Raw genomic sequence first — 21,021 nt, forward strand, 5'->3', positions numbered from 1 at the left:
GAAATATATTTAGCTTTTAGCTTTTTTTGTTTGGCCACTAGATGGCACACTTTGATTCTGTTACAAGGTGGGCATGGCCTTTTGTACTTTTACACATGGTAGCAATAAATTACATTTGCAAATTCAAGTTTTTTCTTCAAAAATTTAATTTAAAAGTTGCACCGAGTCCAACAGATTCTTCCATCATTTTTTTTTATCTTTTCCAAATCTCAACCAAAGCACTTTGATGACACAGATGATCTTGGTTTTTCATTTCAAATGACGATTTCCCTCAGACACATGTTTTGAAAAACAGCAACTAATTGCACATTTTTGTCATGGGCTAACTGCACTGGAGTGCTTCCAAAGGCTTCTTAAAGCTGTAAACCTCTACATCTGTGCTCGATCAGCCTCGTGGCTCCTGTCTCACGATGCCAGATCTCTGGGATGTGGTGGACCGGCTGAATCACAAGAACTTTTGGACCTGCATCAATTAAATTCCAGCTTCACAAGCTGTTGTAAGGCCTGCTGCTCAGTGGTCAGAGGTAATTTTATTGGTGCACAAAGGAGGATGTTCTCAGTAGAGTGAGTCGAAACCACTAAAACATAGATCCCTGGAAAAAAAAAATGCCATAATCGAAATGGCAAATATCAGACCCTCAAATGGAGGGTCCTGATTGAATGCAGGGAGTTGATGGTTTCCATTTGTACCTAGTGAGCCTGCTGGATTACAGCGTTTTTCTCCCACTTTTTTCCCTGCAGTCCCCTCCCCCAGCACTACTCCTCTTTTTCTCTGATGTCATTGTTTTCAGGCCAGCAGATCCTGAGAGCACAGACGCTTAAACGCTCTGCAGCTCGCTCCGCTCCTGCTGACGGGCAGGAGATCCTGAAATGTCAGGTCCCTTAACGCCCAAGTAAGACAATGTTTTCCTTCAGAAGAACCGACTGATTTGATCCGACACCCCCCCCCCATACAAATCACTCTCCAGCTGGGCTTGACAGTGGTGAAGGCCTCAGCCTGAACTCCCTGGACCTGAATTATCACTTACATTCTTCACTGTAGTGCTCACACGCTTTAGAGGGATCGTTGCAAAACTTTGAAACTTTTGCTAATCTTTTACAGTCCATTTCCTCTGAACATGTTTTACAACCTCAGTAGTCTCAGATAAATGTTTTTTTTCTACGTGTTTGAACACCCATCCAGAGGGAAAAGGCTCAGATATGATCTCTCATGTCCGAACGTAATACTTTTTCTTAAAGGTGTGGATTTTTTTAAAACATTTTTTCTCCTTAGAGAAAAGATGATGGATTGAAAGTCAACTGCGATGCTCTGAAATGACCAGGACAAAGCAACTTTCCCCATTCGTGGCCCCTTTTGGTTGTTTTTTGTGCCTAATTCATCATCAAGCTCTGTGAACCTCATGATAATGCTAATTTAAATCAGGTGTGACGGAGCAGAAAACCCTAATTATCAGGATGGAATTCTGGGAATTATTTGTTCCTTACATCTCCCTATATTCAGATTAAAATCACAAATGCTTTGTTTTACATTGACTTTTTTCCAAAAACAGATGATACACATCCGGCAGTCAAACAGTAGACAGAAACGGGGGCAGATGGGGTAGGGGCAAAGAGACCAGCAGCGTTTAGAAAGCTGTAATTCTGTCATCTGCTCAAATAATTCTCCTTCCAGTGTGTGCGACTCTGTGGCCCCCTTTGCCTTTTCCCCCCAGAAGAAAGACTCTAAAGGGAGACTGAAAGAGCAGAAGAAATCAAAGCCAAGATTCCTACAAAGCCAGTCCTTGACTGAAGCAGGATGTCATTTCTACCCCTGCTTGTTTTCATTTGCTGTGAATCCCTCTCTCCGACATTCAAGGCTTGTTATTTTAGTTAGCAAACGTGCAAAACTCCTATCCTCCCCCATGCACCCCCTTCAGGCCTCCTCCTCCGCTTGTGGAATCTGGTTAAGTGGAGTCCCTCCTCTGGTCTGCTGCTCGTCTCTGAGGTGACACAGCACTGAAGAAGAAGAAACCCTCTAATCCAGGCGTGACAGAGTGGGGGTTCACCTGTCCTCCCCTGCATCCTCCATCAGCTCTGCACCTGTCTGGACTCGTCCAGCAGGTGAAGGGGATTCTCCAGCTTTGTGGTGTGTTCCCAGCTGACCGAAGCTCCCTGCGTGTTCATTTGACTGGATTACAGCTTTGTATCCGTCTGTCTCTGCAAATTAACTCCCCTCCCTCCAGTCCAACCCCCCCTTCCAATGCTGTCTAGCCCAGTCTGAGCCTGGCTGACACTCTGGCTGCTGGTAGGTGTGCAGCTGAAGAGTTTTCCTGCTGGAGCAGCGTCACACAGATATTCTGGAGGAAAGGGTGAAAGAAGGATCGTCTGTAGTGAGAGCTGGACAGCAGGAGTGTCAGTCTACAAGAAAAGAAATTAGAAGTTCAGAGGACAGCAGGTATGAGACCCCCCACAGTGACGGTGTGCCTCTCCCTGCTGGCACTTTGCTGTCTGATGATCCCCCGAGGAGGGGAGACCGCTGCGAGGATCACTTTTCTGCAGCAGTCTGAAGGGGAGAAGCAGACGGAGGAGCAGAAGTCCCTGGATGACCCAGACAGGGAGCAAGCACTTGCAGGGGACCCACACCCACTCGGGAGCAGCATCAAAGCTGGAGCCGACTCAGAAGGAGCTGCACAGGCAGGCAAGTGAAGAAAACTATCAATTATTTTGTCTGTGAAAATACAGAAATCAGAGACAACACAAATGTGGTTAAGGTGTCGTCTAAGCATGCTGCACTGAGGACAAAACTTAAACATATAGCAGAAATGTTTGCATTTTCTTATCAGTAACTTCTTCCACTTCACTGATTTATGCATCTCTGTTTTATTTGAATGTAAAAATAGATTAGAAATTGTTGCATTTGATGGATTGGTTAAAAACCAGTTGACCTGATTTAGTCAAAAATAACTCCTGAGTAAGGTTAAGTGACATTTCTGCCCAGACTGTGGTGTATTTATTGGTTGTCTTGACAGATCTGAGCTAATGGAACACAACTGACGAGAAAGAGACGCGACATGCTTTCCATAAAAGTGCAGCCTCAAAAGGAAATTCTGATGGACCTTGAACAACCACTGTAATGCATCAGACCAGCTGGATTCCCCCTGACAGCACTGGATTTTGCTCATTGCAAACTTTACTAAACCTGTTTTACAGATCAAAATGTTTTTGTTTCTGGTTGTAAACGGGGTGGATATGAGATTTAGATCATATATTAATAAGGTCGAGACATTTTCTTCTCATGGGAGGAAAATAAACGCTGTGTCTTCCCCTTTTAGGCCTTCTGAGCAGGGTGAGGAGAGCGCCTGATGAGAGCAAGAAGAAAAAGAAGAAGGATAAGAAGAACAAAGACCCGAGCGCCACAAAAAAACCTAAAACAGACAAGAAAGGGAAGAAGAAGGTCAAGCAGACCACAACTCCACCGCCCTCAACAACGCTGCCGCCCACCACAAGTGAGGATTCACCAGTTTTAGCAGGTAAATCAGTTTAGATCATGTGACTGACCCGACGTCTGTCTGATGCTTTCAGCACTCCCCACTGAGCCCCCAGAGGTGGACTACTTTCCAGAGGCTGGTGAGAGTCGCACCTTCTCATTGTACCTATTGTAGCATTTAATCAAAACTGTTTAAGGATTTATAGTAGATAATACAAGAAACAGAATGTTAAGTTGAAGTTTTGAAAAGTAGCGTGAGAAAATTCCCATGAAATGTGTCACTATAAATATATATTTTAAAACTACATCGTGATTCTTTGCTGTAATAATTTACAGTACCGTAGATTGTTTACGCAGAAGCTGACTGTATTTTAAGATAACAGTGCGATACTGTAAAAAAACACATTACATTTTTCTTCACAGTGTCCTGCTGTATTTTAGAACTTCGGAGTCGCACTCAAAATATACACAGTTGACCTTTAGGGGTTTCCACGGTGACTCATCCACTTAATGATTTGCAGTTTTGGTTTAGATGCTTTTCTGGACACAACCACCATTTTGCAACCACAAGGCGGCACGGCAACGTGCCGCCTTGTGGTTGCAAAATTCCTTTAAGACATCATAAACTTCCCAAATGAGAAGATTTTATTTTAAATACATGACTAGAAACTTCACCATTTGATATTTTAGAAAACAGAACTAAAAATGAACAGGTGAAAAATAATGTGTCAAAAAATATGAAACTATCCTTTATAAGTAGAAAAAATACAGCAAAGAAAAATTATTTTGTGTTTTGAGAAATAATACATTAATTTCACTTTAGCATAACCTTTTGTAAAAAGGAAACATGCTAACATTACTTTAATGTTGCCAATGGAAGTGTAAATTATAGAACTTTCCAGATTAGATTAGATTAAGTTAGATTAGATTAGGTTAGAAATTGTTTATTTCAAGAATAATGCATAAACAATCAACAGAGGATTATATCCTTACAAAGTCATGTCAAACACAGAATAATTAGGCATCAAATTATAGATTTCTTGAAAGCGAATGGGAGGAAACAACCTGGCTCTACCTTACCACTTTCTTTACATGAGTTATCATTGTCCAGTTTTGCAGTAATTCTGTGACAATTCAAGGTTAAATATTCAAGATTAGAAGTAAAGAGAGCCGGTTGTGACCCGGAAAATTAATTACATATGAAGGTGTTTAAGGTTTTGATAACACCAATCTGGGCAGGGATGTCTTATATTTGTGTTTTTTTTTCTTTAAGTCTTTTTCCCACAATGCATTGCAGTCAAACTGCAAAACAGACCCCCTAAAAATAAGTCAGAAATTCTTAACATATGTGGTGGGGGGGGGATCTGCCAATGAGGTAAGAAAAATGATCTTACCAAGTATTTTTTTTTAATGAATAAAACAAATTTTCTTAAACTAACATGGTTTTGCTATTGAAAAACTATTTTGAAAAGATTATTTTTCTTGCAAGAAGGAAAACGATATTTTTTTTCTTGAAACAAGAGTCTTTTTAATTTCATAAGATTCTGTTTTTGCATCTATGATTTACATGAACAGAGCTCTTATTGACTGTAAATTTACATCTAAGGTTTAAAATGTGGAAGGTGATATCATCGTAACCTTTTTTATGTGAATAGATGCTCCTGAGTGTTTAACACTTGTGACTAAAAATTACATATTTTCTCGGTGTGACAGGCCTTATTAACATTAGTTTTGTACCATGTCAAAAATGTCCCTGATTCTTTAAATCCCAAAGAGAGAACTGTTTGAACTGATGGTTGACCGCATGCTTTTAGCTTGTGCAAGCAAAGAATATCATCTGGTTCCCAGACTGCAAGTTCAGACCATTTCAACAATGGTGACCACATGTGATGGACTCTAGAGAAAAAAGCTGCACACCGTATTTGAAGTATTTCCTTGGAAGTATAACGAGTTGTTTGGTTTTCTTTAAAGAAAGTCCTGCTTATTTGCTCTACTTGTGTTGCAAAATTCCATTTTGATATTACTAATTAAGACAAGATCTTGTTTTAATCCAACATTAAAAATGTATTTTTCCTAATCTTATTTTAGATGATTATTGGAAATCCGACTATGACTTCTGGGGAACTGTGTCTACACCATCAGCACCCCAGGCTGAAACTTTTCCCACAATTCCTCCATATGACTATTGGAACCCAGAAGTGGAAGACCCAGTTCCTCCCGTGACCGACGGCTACGATGACTACTGGAAACCAGAAGAAACAGACCTGCCCTCGTCTTATTCTGACACGAGGAAACAAGATGAGAAAGAACCGTACCCTCCGGCCACAGATAACTATGACAGCTACTGGAGGGAATCTGACCCGACTCCCAGCAGCCCTGATGCATCAGAAAAAACTGGAAAAGATGACAGCGACTACTGGGATGCCACATGTATGTTTGATCTCTCAATTTTTCCAGGAATTCTTTGGGTGGATGCATCTTGAGTTTGGGATCTTTTTATATCTTGGCTAACTTTAAATCCAATTAAAGACCCACTCCAATCATCTTTTGATCTATTTTGTGGTCTTTTAATTGTGATTATACTGTTTTTAACCAAAATGAAAAATCCTTTGTAGTTTTCTAGGACATAGTTTCTGCAAAGCAGCATTAGAGATTCACCTCTGAGTTGTGGGTGGGACCATTGGCCAGTAGCAACCCCGCCCCCACTTTCCCTCCAATATGTGGAGTGGAGCTGCAGCTTATTTTCTACGTCACAAATGCGCTTCTTTTATAAATAAAATAATTTTTTATCCACTCCTGTTTCACAATGATTTGAGTGAAGAAATACTCAGAAATGGAATTTTGTCCTTAATTTTCCTTATATAAGTCTAAAAACATGATTTTTGGAGTGGGTCTCAAAGTTGACTAGAGTTTTGTCAAACTGGTTAATATGAGAAAGAAGTTTCTGTCAGTTCTGCTGCAAGTGTAGGAAGGCGGAGGCTCTTTTCCTTATTTGGTCTAATTAAATGTAATTTTTGAAAACCTGAAGCTCATTTCATTCACACAGGCAACCATCTTCCTAATTTCTCCAAAGGACCTAGTGCTAAAATTCTTGCGTAACCCCCCTGAGACTCTTCTTAACCAGTTCAACTTTTGTGTTTCCAGCATTTTGCACCTCATCCCTTCTTTTCCATTTGCTTCACTGACACCAGCCTCTTAACTAACACCTTTTTCTGTATTTTTCCTTCATCAGATGAAGTGCCAGACAATGCACGTCTTCCTGATGGTAAAGAAGTTAGCCCTGATGTTGAGATCGAGGACGTTTTTCCAGGTACCTTACTCACACATACAAGAACGGAGAATAGGGGAAAATATGACACCACCGTCTATCAGACGGCTGACCTGTAGAGAAACTTCTAGTCAGAGCTAAGAAATATCTGTTCCATCTGTGACCTCCGTGAGCAGTGCACCACATGTGAATGTCTTCATAAGTGAACTGGCTTGCCCTACTTTTCAGACGCAAGTGGGCGTGGTCGCTTGGTTCCACCTAGTCAACAAAACTTTCCGTGGTTTTGCCATGGGTTAAAAGAGGCTCTGTCATCAGATCCCACAGGAGTTATGATTCTTGTAAATGTAAATCAAAGATTTAACGGCGTCCTTACTCAGACAAGAGCTGCTGTTGTGGTTTGACCAATCAGGGCAGGGCTAAGATTAAAACACGTAATCTCATAAAATATCACTTGTAAAGTGTTGCTTGTTTGTTCCTTTATACAGAAGAACCCACTCCAACTGCTCCTTTTGAGAAGACGTGGTATGACGACTATGATGAATACGGAGTGGGTAAGTGGACTTTTTATTTTTAATGCTGTAATTCAGATACTTTCTGAGAGAAGATTAGGAAGCTCTTATACCGGATCAATTGTAATGACAACGACCTTCCAAATAACAAAGTATTTTTTCATTCTCCATAGTCCTGTCCCGCTTGTAAACCACAGATTACTGCCTTACAGGGAGATGGAGCTTTTACATGCACTTGTAATGAGTTTCTTGTTTTGCTGCAGCCAGGAAAGAAGATGAAGTGGACGAAAAGTGGATGGAGAAAGAACGAGAAAGAGCCAAGAAAGAAAGAGAAAGACAAGAGAGAGGTATATAAAAGGATCCAGATGTGGATTTCTCTTTTCAAATATCTTTTTGCACAGTCACGTAACAACATGCCAAAGCAGAAATGCATCACACTTGTTTCCTAAAGCGAAGGCACATATCCTTTTGTGTAAAAAAGAGTAGAAACTTTATTCAGTTCAAATAAAAATGCTGATAAAGCAGAATGTTTGAGAACCTTCCACATTGAGCTGGAAGGAAAGATGTTATCTAAGAGGGAACAGCTTGCACTTGATTAAGAAAGAAAAGAGTCAACAAATGAAAGAGCTTCCAGGCGTGAGTGAATGCCTGAAGAATGCTCATCGTTTTGAGCCACTGCTGCCACGTGTCGGCTGTGTGGAGTGAGGTTAGGTGATGGCGGAGGAGGAAAGACCAGACTGGCTGACATACGGCCCTGTCAGGGTCGGGGTCGAGAGGGTATCTCCTCTGTGTGAGGTCAGCATCACTGTGGGTTCAAGGTTAGAGGGATTTTTTAAATATAAATCAGCAGTGATGCCGATTCTCACACTGTAAATGTATTTATATGAGTAAAGCAGCAGTTCTAGAGTCAGACAGACTCTTTGAAGGTTATTTTAATGTTTCTTGTTTTAATCAGAGCCAAGTTAGGAGCCAAGTCACAGCATTCTTGTACCTTTTGACCCTTCAGGATATGTTTTTTTTGTACATTTTTGGTTACAGATAAAGCATCCAAGATAAAGCAGCTGTTTTTGCAATAAGACTTTCATTTTAACTTTGGACAGAAAGGGCGCAGAGGCTGAAGGAGGCGGAGGAACGAGCCAGGAACAGACCACGTATCTACAAGGAGCCAAAGAGTGAGTTGAACCCTGTTTCAATGGAGAAAACATACACACCCTTGCTACATATCGACTCTTTTTGTGTGTTAGAATGTCCTCCTCTGGGGATGGAGTCCCATAAGATTGAGTCCGACCAGCTTTCAGCATCCTCCATGTCTCATTATCGCTTTGCACCTCAGAGGGCGCGCCTCAATATGCAGGTACACAGACGTTCAGAGCAAAAGTGATGGAGCTATAAACAGCGTGGCAGCATGAACTCTGGGGTGTGCTGTTTCCAGGGGTCTGATGAGGAGGACAGCATGAGGGGTGGAGCGTGGTGCGCAAACTCTGAGGATACCATCCACTGGTTCGAGATCGATGCTCGCAAGGAGACGGAGTTCACAGGAGTCATCACTCAAGGGCGAGACTCTCTCACTGAGTGAGCAACGCTTCCCTGCAGGATGTGCCGCGTTCACGCCCCCACCCAAACTCAACGCGCTTCTCCCATGCTGTCATTTCAGGAGTGACTTTGTGTTGTCCTACTTCCTGGCTTTCAGCAACGACAGCAGAGAATGGACCACCATCCACGATGGGTATGCTGACTGGGTAAGAGACCATCAGGTCCTCAAAATCCCCACACCCCCCTCTTTTTCACCAACCACTGACCCCCCTCTTCACCTTTATGTCCAGCTGTTCTTTGCAAACAGTGATAAGGACACTCCAGTGATGAACCGGCTCGCTGTGCCCATGGTCGCTCGCTACATCAGAATCATCCCTCAGAGCTGGAACGGCTCCCTCTGCATGAGGCTGGAGGTTCTGGGCTGCCCCCTCCCCGGTTAGCCTCGCACTCCCAAACACACATTTAACAAACACAAGGGCCGCATATCAATGTTGAAGCACCAAATTAATTCAATTTCACATCAGAAGTTCACAAATCATATTAATTTACATACTGATGATGTTGATTTATTTTTAATACATACATTTTGTGAACCTGGTTACAAAGTTGCTGGAGCCTATCCTAGCTGTTGTAGGGTGAAGGGAGGGTACAACCAGGACAGGCTGTCAGACTACGGCAGAGCCTTTTTAAAAAACACATTTTTGTTACAAAATTACTTGATTTAACTAGTTATTAAACTAAATAAAGCAAAGTTATCTTTAAAATATGTATAAATTCTTACATTAAAAACTAACTGAAATGTGTTTTTGCCTGAAAAAAAGTTCCTTTAAAAGAACTTTATGAACCAATATTTGTTTTTCAAGTGAAGATCGATTCAAACGGATCAATTTCTGAAACCGTCTCAAATAAAACTATTGATGTTTAATCTCGACCCCCTTCTCCCACAGACCCAAGCGTGTTCTTCAGACCTTTTTCATACAGACAAAATGAAGTAACTCCAGTGGATTACCTGCAGTTTCGGTACCACAACTACTCAGAGATGATTGCAGTAAGTATACACTGAAAATACATAGCTTTTCATAACTTTATTAACCTTTTTGTCTGTTTTCACATCAAATCTACCATGATATGATCATTTCTTGTCGGTCTTGCTCAGCTTATGAAGTCGGTGAACGACGAATGCCCCAACATAACCAGTATCTACAGCCTGGGACGCAGCGCCAAGGGGCGGGAACTCATGGCCATGGTCCTCTCTGGAAACCCCACAGAGCATGAAATAGGTTGGAATATATTCATAAATAATAGGATTATTTATAAGGTGCCTTATAGAACTGAAGGTCACATCAGACACACTTATTTTTCATAAGGTGTAGGTGAGGCTGAAAAGGTTACAGAACTGCCACAAAGAACTGTTATAGCAGCATTTCATTAGGGATAAACCAAAATTATACCCGACCCCCAGCATGCCTGTTAGATGTAAACACATGTTCCAGCAGTCTGACATGCTTAGGTGATATTATGTTAGGCCTCGACGACACCACCGACACTTCAGCTAAATCCCAACAACAGCAGGCTGTGGTTTGCAGACAATAACAGTCTTCCTCTGTCCTTCCTCAGGTGAGCCGGAGTTACGGCTTACGGCGGGCCTCCACGGGAATGAGGCAGTGGGAAGGGAGATGCTCCTGCTTCTCATGCAGTACCTTTGCAAAGAATACAAAGACAGAAACCCCAGAGCACAGCGCTTGGTGGAGGGAATACGCATCCATCTGGTGCCATCACTCAACCCCGACGGACAGGAAACGGCGTTTGAAGTGGTCCGCAGAGAGAAAAATCCTTTCTTTTTCTTTTTTTCCCCTGATTATTCTCATGTGTTGTTCGCTCTTTTCTCCCGACAGGGATCAGAACTCAGCAGCTGGACGACCGGACACTTCACTGAAGACGGCCATGACATCTTCCAGAATTTTCCCGACCTGAATAACATCTTGTGGGAGGCTGAAGATAAGGGCAAGGTCCCCAAACTGACCCCCAATCATCACGTGCCCATACCAGAAGACTACGAGACCAACACCACAGTAATGAAACTCACATTTCCTTCAAACAAAAAACTTAAATCATAACTGTATGTGAGAAGCTCGTTTGCTTATATTGAAGACATTTTAATTAAATGTTATGTACATTTTTTGCTATATATAGACGGTGGTGTACTGTAACAGACGGTAACCGATCGTCCTATTTTTGATCCAGATTGCTGTGGAGACCAAAGCCATAATCTCCTGGATGAAAAGCCATCCATTTGTGTTGGGTGCGAACTTCCAAGGTGGAGAGTCACTTGTGGCTTATCCTTATGACAACTTACGTCTCAACAAACCCGCTGAGAGCCAGAAACCCCACAGGCGCAACAAGAGACAGTAGGAAAACATGTTTTTAGAAATCTTTTGCTTCTTCTGCTCCCTCCTTCCAGCTTTAGAACTTCTCATCAATCGGTTCAAGTAGAATCATTTCTTTCAGATATGAGGATGAAGATTTTGATGTGACTGAATGGGGAAGAGGCCACTATGAGGAACCAGAGGACTGGAGGAGTCAGGGGTACGCTCAGCCAGAGGAAGAGTGGCGCGGCCAAGGCTATGAGCACGGTTACGAGCAAACCTACAACCAGGGTTATAACCAGAGGGAGGAAGAGGAGGACGACAGAGGAAGGAGTGCTGGGTATCAGGTCAGTGAGCCTGAAGATGAACCCAAGGTGACACCAGATGAGTCCTTCTTCAGGTGGCTGGCCATCTCCTACGCCTCAACACACCTAACCATGACTCACAACCACCACGGATCCTGCCACGGAGACACACGCACAGGCGCTCTCGGCATCATCAACCGAGCCAAGTGGAAGCCAATCTCAGGCAGTAGGTAGAAGCATTCATGTGGGACTTTGGCACCCCCTGCTGGGCAGCGAGTGTAAGCAAACGTATGTTCCTCTGCAGGTATGAACGACTTCAGCTACTTGCACACAAACTGCTTGGAACTGTCGGTTTTCTTGGGCTGCGACAAGTTTCCTCATCAAAGTGAGCTGGCAAACGAGTGGGAGAAAAACAGAGAGGCGATGCTGACCTTCATGGAACAGGTCGGTCCTTCCCAAACTGAAAAACAAACCTCAAATATTTAGCATATTGTGTAATAGTGCAGTATTTCAATATTAATTTTACAAATAAAATATTGAATAGTTACCTTTCACCAAATATAAGTGTCTTGTCTGTGGTTTAAATATCTTATATTTGAGGGTACCTGATAACTTTTCAGTAAGATATAACGGCTTATTTTTAAAAAATACATCTTAAATAGTCTTGATCTAAAACATTTCATTTTAAGCAAAAGTTCTTATTAAAGTTTTACATAATATATTTTAAGTATTTTATTTGTGAATGGGGAGTAAACCTGTTTCAAGAGAAATATCTACTCCAAATTAAGTGAAACTAGAAAGCTTAATTTGACTCGTAAAACTGAAAACATTTTTAATAGCAGGACGGAAGTTTTTAAGTAATTATACATTTGTTTTATTTTTAAGGCTTGTTTTCTTAAAAATGTGTAATTCTGCCCTTTAAGATCATTTTAGATTTGGGAATAAGGAAAGCTTTACTTCTCAAAATAGAATATATTTAGAGGAAAATATTCCTACTTTTAAGAAATAAAACTCATTTTTGAGCAATAAACACTCATTTTATGACCTAATATTTGCAGTTACTAGAGCAATACCTGAAGATGAGTATTCACAGCTAATGTCAAGATTTAAGACAGAACATCACAACTTATTTAAGAAACCCTACTAACACAAATTCTACTAGTTCCATTGACAGATTTTTTTTCACTTAAAAAAAGGGGAAAATATCTTCTATTTTTTTTTTATTTTATTATCTTGTATTTTTGTTTACCTACTGTATAATTGTTTTAAACCTTTGTTTTTCTTGTAGCTTTGATGATTATTGATGATGAAAACCTAAAATTTAGTGTCTAAGAAATTAGATAATCACATTAAAACGATGAAAAAAATAGGTTTTTAGCACAAATATCCGACTACTTAACAATATTCTGACTACTATGAACTCAACACTTGGTTGGGCCTCGTTTTGAGTGGATAACTATATATCGACTGGCCTTGGCTCTGTGTAGGTTACTTGACCGTTGCCTTCAGGTCTTCTGCATTGTTGGGTCATCTTCCTCTTGACAACAGTTCATAGATCGTCTGCTAAGTTCCGGTCAGGCGAGTTAGAAGGCTAACACCGTGGTAACTGAACTAGCTTTTTGCAATGTAAATAGGTGAAAAGTGCTGCTGGAAAATAAAATCAGCATCTTCTTATGGCGCGTTAGTAAAGTGCAGCATGAAGTGCTCTACAATGTTCTGGTAGATGTCTGCATTGACTGTGGACAGTATCTATAATTACCGTATTTTCTGGAGTATAAGTCGCAAGAGCAAAAACTGTCAAATCAAGAAGAAAACCATATATAAGTTAGTCTGGAGTATAAGTCGCACTTTTGGGAGAAAAGTCTGACGTTTCTGAACAAACCAGCATAGCTGAAAACAATGCTAATCTGATTAAGAAAAATATCAAAGTTTAAGAGGAAAACAATCTGATTCTCTTCCTTGTTTGTTTTGGGCGACACCTCTTCTGCTGTCAGTAGCAAATACTTATACTCGGATGCAGCGCCCTCTAGTGGTTGTTAGAGGAAACAACCACTGAAGGACAACTAGTGTTTACTGGGACAATAACAAATATGAGCCTATGTCGCAACCCTGGCTAAACTATGGAAACAAAAATGCGACTTATGGTCCAGAAAATATGGTAACCTATTTCTTTTTTTAAATGTCAATTTTTAGTTGACAAAAACCTTTTCAAAATTTTAGCACATTTTTCTATGTATTTTAGTTCAGCAGATCAGAGAGAAATCACGGATATTGAAGGCATTCAGAATGTTACTTTTCTGTTCATCCACAAACATATTTTGATTCTTTTATCCTGAGTAACTCTGGCTGCATCTTGGGGTAAAGTCTTCAAGTACAGGCATAGAGTGTAATCGCTATAGATGTGGGAATGTGGGGTCTGTTTCCTTTGTGCTGACATATTCCTGCCCTTTAGGTGAACCGAGGAATTAAAGGCATTGTGAAGGATGAACAGGGGAATCCTATTGCAAATGCCACCATCTCTGTTGAAGGGATCAACCATGACGTTACCACAGGTCAGCATACTCTGCAAAGCTGCACACTTTCTTAAAACTTTTATATTTTATTACGGGCTTAACTTAAGGATTCTTTTTTATTTTATTTTTTATTGCAGCACCAACGGGGGACTACTGGAGGCTTCTCAACCCAGGAGAGTACCAGGTGACTGCTCGAGCTGAGGGCTTTTCCTCCATGACTAAACTGTGCGTGGTGGGGTATGAACCGGGGGCCGCGGCCTGCAGCTTCAACATGGCAAAGTCCAACTGGGATCGCATCAAACAGGTATGAATAAAGCCATCACGGCCCTTTCGATTCCACATTTTCTATGGCGGGGCCTAACAGCAGTTTTTTTTTTTTTTTAAGATTATGGCCCTTCACGGCAACCGGCCGATTCGACTCAGCTATGGCAACGGCCGGATACAGAGTTCTGCGGTTTCTACTCCCCGCAGACGCGTGGCTTCACACGATGGTGATGAGGGCAGCACACTCACAGCCCTGCAGCGAAGGAAGCAGAGGTTGCGTCGCCTTCGACTGCGGAAATTGATGAAGCTAAGAGCTATGACCACGTTACCCCCCACAACCACCACCACCACACTGCCAACCACAGCAGAAACCACCACTTCCTGGTACGACTCGTGGCCACTTTGGGAAGGACAGTCCTCAACACCCGGCGGGTTCACAGACTCTCTCCTGGATTATAACTATTACAATTTTGACTAAATGTACAAGAAACAACCAAATGTTACTAATTCTTCTCACTCAAATTGTACTTACAGCTGTTGGAGAAGTCAAACATTGCAATGACAAAAAAAAGTTAACATTTTGTTCGACTTCATATAAAAGAATGTGATAGAAAAAAGGGAACTTTAATTTTTACATTTTCTGTCGTACTTTTTGTTGTAAATGAAATTCGCTTAATGGAAAGAGGTTTATTTTTAACACTTGTATAAAAAAAAAGAAAAAAATGTATTTACATTATCTTCTGAAATGCAATTGATTCGGCCGCTGAAGAAAAAACAGTCAAGGAAGCTCCAGGTTCCTCTGGCACAGATGGTGTGAGAATAAACTTATTACACAAGTTTTGCTTCTGCTCATTTATCTCTGTTACTCTGACATAAAAATCTACCTTTAAGGTCTTTTTAGAGCAGTTGCAACAATCAATAATACAGAAGTCAGCATCACTGGAGCTAGAATAGTGAGTTTTGTCCCAGTTAGTTGAATATCCTAAAGCTAGTGGCTGACATCCATCTCATTCTCTTCATCTCTGTCAGCAGAAAAAGCAGAGAAGCTGACTGGTTCACACTGAAGAGTGCGTAAGTTGACCAGACAGGCTGTTTGAGTGCTGCTGAAGTCTGGAATGGTAACCAAAAGGACCTCCTGACCATCGGGACCTGATGGGAGGAGAAACAGATGATGATGACAATGATGACAGCGTGTTGATGTGATCCATACAGTGAACACGTTTCTCACTGACCTTTGATGAGTTTGGACTCAAAGGTTGGAGCGTTGCCGCTAAAGTAAACATGAGGACACTCCTCCAAAATAAAAGGATCTTTCTGATAGAAAGGGTAACAACCTGAAGCAGAAAGAGTAAATAAGCTCACATAATCAGAGAAGCAGACTTAGTTTTTTATTCCTCTTAACCCACCGAGAGTGTCAGGTGCTGTGGGAGCCAGGTGTCTCAGCTGAAGAGTTTCCTCCAGTATCTCCAGGTGACTGTCCATGCTGCTGTACTTCTGGATGTCACAGACATTTTGGCCCGAAGTCCCCAGAAACCTTTCAAAATAAAAGATGTAAAGAGTTAACAAAAAAAACTTGTTTTTAATTGCATGTTTAAATGATTTTAAAACAATGCGTCCCAAGAAAATACCTGCATTAATGATTCATATAAGGACAAAATGATGGTACTGACTAGATGTGTGACAAAAATACGCCACCACTGATCTGATTATTCAGATTTTAGTTGGAACAAGCGAGAAGTCAGAGGAACCTTTGCAAACACTGAAATTAAAGTGAACGCAAATATTCAACTCAAAGATACTCTATTAGTCTCCAAAGGGGAAAACTACAATTTTTTCCAACTCATTTTGAAATATCTTACAAAGTTTTTGAAGGTTGTTATAACTTTATTACAGCAGATGGGAAGATTACAAATGAAGACACTCTGCTGTCTATGAATTTACTATGAATTTATTCAGACAGGTTGCTCCCACATGAGCCGACTGCAAAATATGCATCTCTTTTAATGTTAAGGTGCTGATGCTAATAAAGTTGTAGTGGAGTTATTATAATCAAAAAACAGCAGTTTTTATGCTGCTTATATCACTGCATTTATCTGCCACACCTTAAAGGTCAGTCTGTGAAAATATTGTGTGACAAAAAAAAAAAAAAAAAAAACATTTTACACCAGTTCTGAAAAGCCAAACACGCAGTAAAACCTACAGACTTCCACACATCTCCAAGATCGTTTCAGGTTAAGCATTGATAACTAAAACAGTGCGTACCTCACTCCATCAATGCTTGCTTCAAATGGATTAGAGACCAGCTGCAGGGTGTTGTATACAGAAGACAAAGGGAACATACATGGGTGAAGAGGTTGCTGTGGGAGAGTGTAGTTGGTTGGATCATACTGGCCCGGCATTACATCCACTGGAACAGAAGCCTTACAGAAAAAAAAAAAAAAAAAAAAAAACAATTACACAATTACCAATTACTGAAAAAGTAAATTAAAAATGTTTTTCTCTCAAAGCTCTTTCTGAGCTTTACTTTGACCTCTAATTGCTGATAGACAAATTAATAAACTGTAATATTCATGATACAAATACTTGATGGCCTCTATTTTTTATGTTGTATTAATTTTTAAACCCCTTAAAAATCTTTATTTAAGGTAGAGTCAAGAATAAAAAAACATCGGCATTGTTATTCATCAGTTCGTTTGTAGTTCCCTTATCAAACACTAGATGGGGATGTATCCTTTAGGACAGCCTTTTACTTTCTATTCTTTTTTTTGTATTTGTCTCTAAAATTTGATGGACCCTTCTAAAAATCAGGATATTTTAAGTGTTCTGTTTTTATTAAAAATTATGCAATATTTGGAAATATAATTATGCTGGGTTTTTTTTAATGTACAAGTTTAGACAGTAATTCAAGTTTTGTGTCTGCCACGAACAAAAATGGCTTTAAGTTTAGCATAAACCCACATTTAAACAAAGACAAACCTACCATGTAGAGATTTAGTGGTTATAGACAGTTTTATATTGGAGTGAAATCCAAATAGAGTAACATTCCTGTATGTACATGAGAAAGAAGTTTACTTTGTTTTTTCTGAATTGTTTTATTGGTGACCACTGACCAAAGCACTTAAATTAATGTGGTCGTTTGTTTAGTTAAAGGGCTGAAGTGAGACATGCCCCACCCCCGCGAACCCCAACGGAGTTCCAGGCAGTCAGTCAGCGCCACTGTTCGAGAAACTTCAACCAACAAAGTCACAGTACAATTCTTTAGGTTTATATATGAAAATGAAGGGATTTTGACACTCCCTCCCCCTTCCTAAATTCGTTAATTCAATGTTTTTAAGACTTAAAAGACAACGGGAAACCTACTTAAAACCAAAGCACTTGCTAGCTAGCTACACAACGTTAGCTTAGCGGCAGTAGCACCATCTGTAACATCTAAATGTTACTACAATACATCACCCCTACAATATTTTAAACACATACGAAAAATGGATAGAAGACCATAACTTCAACGTTAGACTTAAGCACTTATAATTAGTTCTTTTATCACTTACGACAATCTAGCTCCCTTCCCTCTGTGTCTGTCTTAGAAGGACCCAAAATGTGAGGCGTTATGTGCGTGCCTGATTAAAATATATATTATATTTTTTTAATATTTATTCTTAAAATTAAAAAATAATCCTGATAATGCTCAAATTGCAGTAGACCCTAGCGATCATAGCACAGTAGAGCAGATACAGGGTGTCAGCTTAATACCAATCTCAAAAAGGCAACAGACAAAAACAGGGGCAGAGCTGACACACGCTGGAGTCATCTTAGATTGTAAAAAAGGTTATCACAACCACAAGTAAAATATAACTGCGACTAAACGAATGCATCATGTAAAATAATATTGAACAAATTTGCAACTGTTAGCATTGTTGATCAAAGCAATGATGTCACATTACATCACTATTACAGCACATATAACATTACAGCAGTGATGACATCACAACATCAAGTTTGTGGTAAATGTGACATCACACATCATCGTTTCAAAAAATTATTTAATTAAAATACTGTTGAGATGCATTTAGGTCAGTCCTGAAGTTGTTAATACCAAGTGTTCTCACGCACTCTGTTACTTTCAATTTGAAGCAATCCAAGATTGTTTCATTGTTTTTGGATTTCTTTCAAAGACTTTTTAGGAAAAGAAAACAAAGATGCCAGGAACTAAGGCACGCCCAGAAGAAAAATTTGCATGCGGTCAAAAAACTGAAAGCAAAAAAATAAGCCAATTGGAGCCAAAACGAAGAGTTACAACTGTGACACTCAAGGCACCAATGAATGATTATTCCGTTTCCAAGGAAAAAGACCGTAAATCTAAAATGGAAGAACTCAAACCTGCTGGTAAAATTACAAACAGCACAAGAAAGGTGGCCACTATACCAGACAAAAAAATCAGAGTGGAGTCTAAACACCCAAAGACGGGTGTGACATCTAACATCAACACAGCTCGTAAATTAGCTAAACTAGAAGACCCCAAACCAGCTGGTAAAATTACAAACATCACAAAAAAGGAGGCCACTATACCAAACCTAAAAATCAGAGTGGAGTCTAAATACACAAAGACAGATGTGATGTCTAAGGTCAAGGCAGCTTGTAAATTAGCTAAAATGGAAGACCCCAAACCGTCTGGTAAAATTAGCACAAAAAAGGTGGCCACTATACCAGACCAAAAAATCAGAGTGGAGTCCAAATACACAAAGACAGATGTGACATCAAAGGTAAGCGCAGATTGTAGATTAGCTAAAATGGAAGACCCCAAACCTGCTGGTCAAAGTACAAACTACAAAAAAAAGGTGGAGACGACACAAGACAAAAAAATCCGAGTGGAGTCAAAACACCCAAAGACAGATGTGACATCTAAGGTCAAAACAGACTGTAAATTAGCTAAAATGGAAGACCCCAAACCTGCTGGTATAATTAGAAACAGCACAAGAAAGGCGGAGACTATACCAGACAAAAAAATCAGAGTGGAGTCTAAATACACAAAGACAGATGTGACATCTAAGGTCAAAACAGATTGTAAATTAGCTAAAATAGATATCCCCAAACCAGCTAGTAAAATTACAAACAGCACAAGAAAGGTGGCCACTATACCAGACAAAAAAATCAGAGTGGAGTCTAAGTTAGTGGAGTGTAAATTAGCTAAAATAGATATCCCCAAACCAGCGAGTAAAATTACAAACAGCACAAGAAAAGTGGCCACTATACCAGAAAAAAAAATCAGAGTGGAGTCTAAATACCCAAAGATAGATGTGACATCTAAGGTTAACCCAGCTGGTAAATCAGCAAAAATGGAAGACCCCAAACATGGTACTCAAATTACAAACTACAAAAGAAAGGTGGAGACGACATCAGACACAAAAATCAGAGTGGAGTCTAAACACCCAACGACAGAATTGACAACTGAGGTCAAATCAGCTAAAACAGAGGATCCTAAACCTACTGATGAAATTCCAAACTGCAAAAGAAAGATGGAGAGTACACTTTTCAAAGAAATATGGACTGAGCCTAAAGCCCCACAGACACATGTGACAACCGAGGTCAAAACAGACTTTAGTTTAACTAATACAGAAAACCCAAATTCTTTGGCAAACGGGGCAGCTTGGAATATTAAAAAATCTTTGACAAAAACACAAACCAACGCTGTTAATAGAAAAGGAAAGGAGCTTCAAGAGGTCATAATAACAGAAGCCGACCCACCCAGACGACATCGCTCCTCTTCATTTCAGAATCGCACAACAGTTAGACACTTCTGCCATTTCTCCAACTGTTTCGAAAATTGCTGGTTTAACTCCACCGTACAAGCTGTGTCTAATATGGATACAGTAACAAACACAGTTAGACCGCTAGACGTTAAAGCTATGGCAGAAATATCACCAACACCAGCTTGCGCAAAAATGTTTTTGACTGCTGTCCACAACCCAGGAGCCTGGTTTTCTCCATCTAAAATGGCACTAGTTTTAAAAGAGTTAGGAAAAAACATAAGACATTTAGAATTCCAAAAGCAGAATGACATCGCTGAATTTGTGAAGCCTCTTTTGAACTGGCTGGTGGACTGTGGAGTTCAATCAGAGGTTGTTATAAAATCCAGTTTTAAGTGTCCCTCATGCATGAACACCTTTGATTGGAATAACAACGTGGGTAACGTGTTTTACCTTCCACAAGTTCCTGGAAAAAGCAAATGTCTCGTCTCGCTTGTCAACACCTACATCAATGAAATCTGTCAAAAGCAAACATGCTGCTTCTGTTTTAAAGATATGGAATGTAAGACAAGTTTAGGTGATTCTGACATCCTTACCTTGTATGTACCAAGACATGAAACAGATGCAATAAGAGAGCCTTTGACTCTGAATAAACAGATATATGTTCCTGTCAATGACAGACAACAGAAATACAAGCTGTCGTCAGTCATTTGCCATGAAATACTTGACCAGGGCTGTAATCATTTTTACACCTATATTTTCAAAGATGGTAAAACCTTTCTAGCCAATGATGAGAAAATAACGGAGGCCAAAATATACAGTAAAGAGGACATGGTATTTAACGGTATCATTTTCTTTTACGAAAAATGCAGAGACGAATGATGCTAGTAGGACTGGCATGAGAAAAGTAGGACTGGCATGAGGGGTTACAGATAGGGTTATGATTAGTTTTAGAAGTAAGATTGGGGTTAAGAATGGGGTTATCATTATTGGGGTTTAGAAGTAGGATCTGGGTAGGTTTAGGGATAGGGTTATGTTTTAGAAGTAGGATTA

The 21,021-nt window shown here is 40.2% G+C and overlaps 2 protein-coding genes across 3 annotated transcripts in view; one reads left to right on the top strand and one right to left on the bottom strand.

Annotated features, from left to right (window-relative positions):
- Positions 1-1,542: 1,542 nt before the first annotated feature.
- si:ch1073-459j12.1 (inactive carboxypeptidase-like protein X2) lies at positions 1,543-15,060 on the top strand. Its single transcript, XM_024275626.2, has 22 exons — positions 1,543-2,677; positions 3,312-3,485; positions 3,562-3,606; positions 5,555-5,896; positions 6,699-6,776; positions 7,220-7,285; positions 7,507-7,590; positions 8,344-8,415; positions 8,488-8,597; positions 8,676-8,815; positions 8,898-8,982; positions 9,067-9,211; positions 9,724-9,824; positions 9,933-10,056; positions 10,394-10,590; positions 10,672-10,848; positions 11,021-11,184; positions 11,285-11,673; positions 11,752-11,891; positions 13,900-13,999; positions 14,098-14,264; positions 14,346-15,060. The coding sequence occupies exons 1-22, from the start codon at positions 2,437-2,439 to the stop codon at positions 14,700-14,702; spliced, it is 3,498 nt and encodes a 1,165-aa protein (XP_024131394.1). The 5' UTR covers positions 1,543-2,436; the 3' UTR covers positions 14,703-15,060.
- The window catches only part of LOC112148474 (DNA polymerase delta subunit 2), a 12,977-nt gene continuing 6,852 nt past the window's right edge, over positions 14,897-21,021 (bottom strand). For both annotated transcript variants that reach the window (XM_024275627.2, XM_024275628.2), the window contains exons 8-11: positions 16,487-16,644; positions 15,631-15,758; positions 15,457-15,558; positions 14,897-15,373 (exon numbers count right to left, since the gene is read on the bottom strand). In XM_024275627.2, coding sequence (XP_024131395.1) covers positions 15,213-15,373; positions 15,457-15,558; positions 15,631-15,758; positions 16,487-16,644 — 549 coding nt within the window. In that variant the 3' untranslated portion in view covers positions 14,897-15,212. The remainder of the gene's footprint in view (positions 15,374-15,456; positions 15,559-15,630; positions 15,759-16,486; positions 16,645-21,021) is intronic.

Source organism: Oryzias melastigma, linkage group LG9 (genome assembly GCF_002922805.2).
Source record: "Oryzias melastigma strain HK-1 linkage group LG9, ASM292280v2, whole genome shotgun sequence".
Classification (NCBI taxonomy): Eukaryota; Metazoa; Chordata; class Actinopteri; order Beloniformes; family Adrianichthyidae; genus Oryzias; species Oryzias melastigma.

Bases quoted from the DNA above. Each gene is read 5' to 3' on its own strand.
- si:ch1073-459j12.1 (XM_024275626.2), top strand. From the start codon at position 2,437: ATGAGACCCCCCACAGTGACGGTGTGCCTCTCCCTGCTGGCACTTTGC. The intron at 3,607-5,554 runs GTGAGAGTCGCA...ATCTTATTTTAG, and splicing joins GGACTACTTTCCAGAGGCTG to ATGATTATTGGAAATCCGAC. The intron at 8,983-9,066 runs GTAAGAGACCAT...CTTTATGTCCAG, and splicing joins ACGATGGGTATGCTGACTGG to CTGTTCTTTGCAAACAGTGA.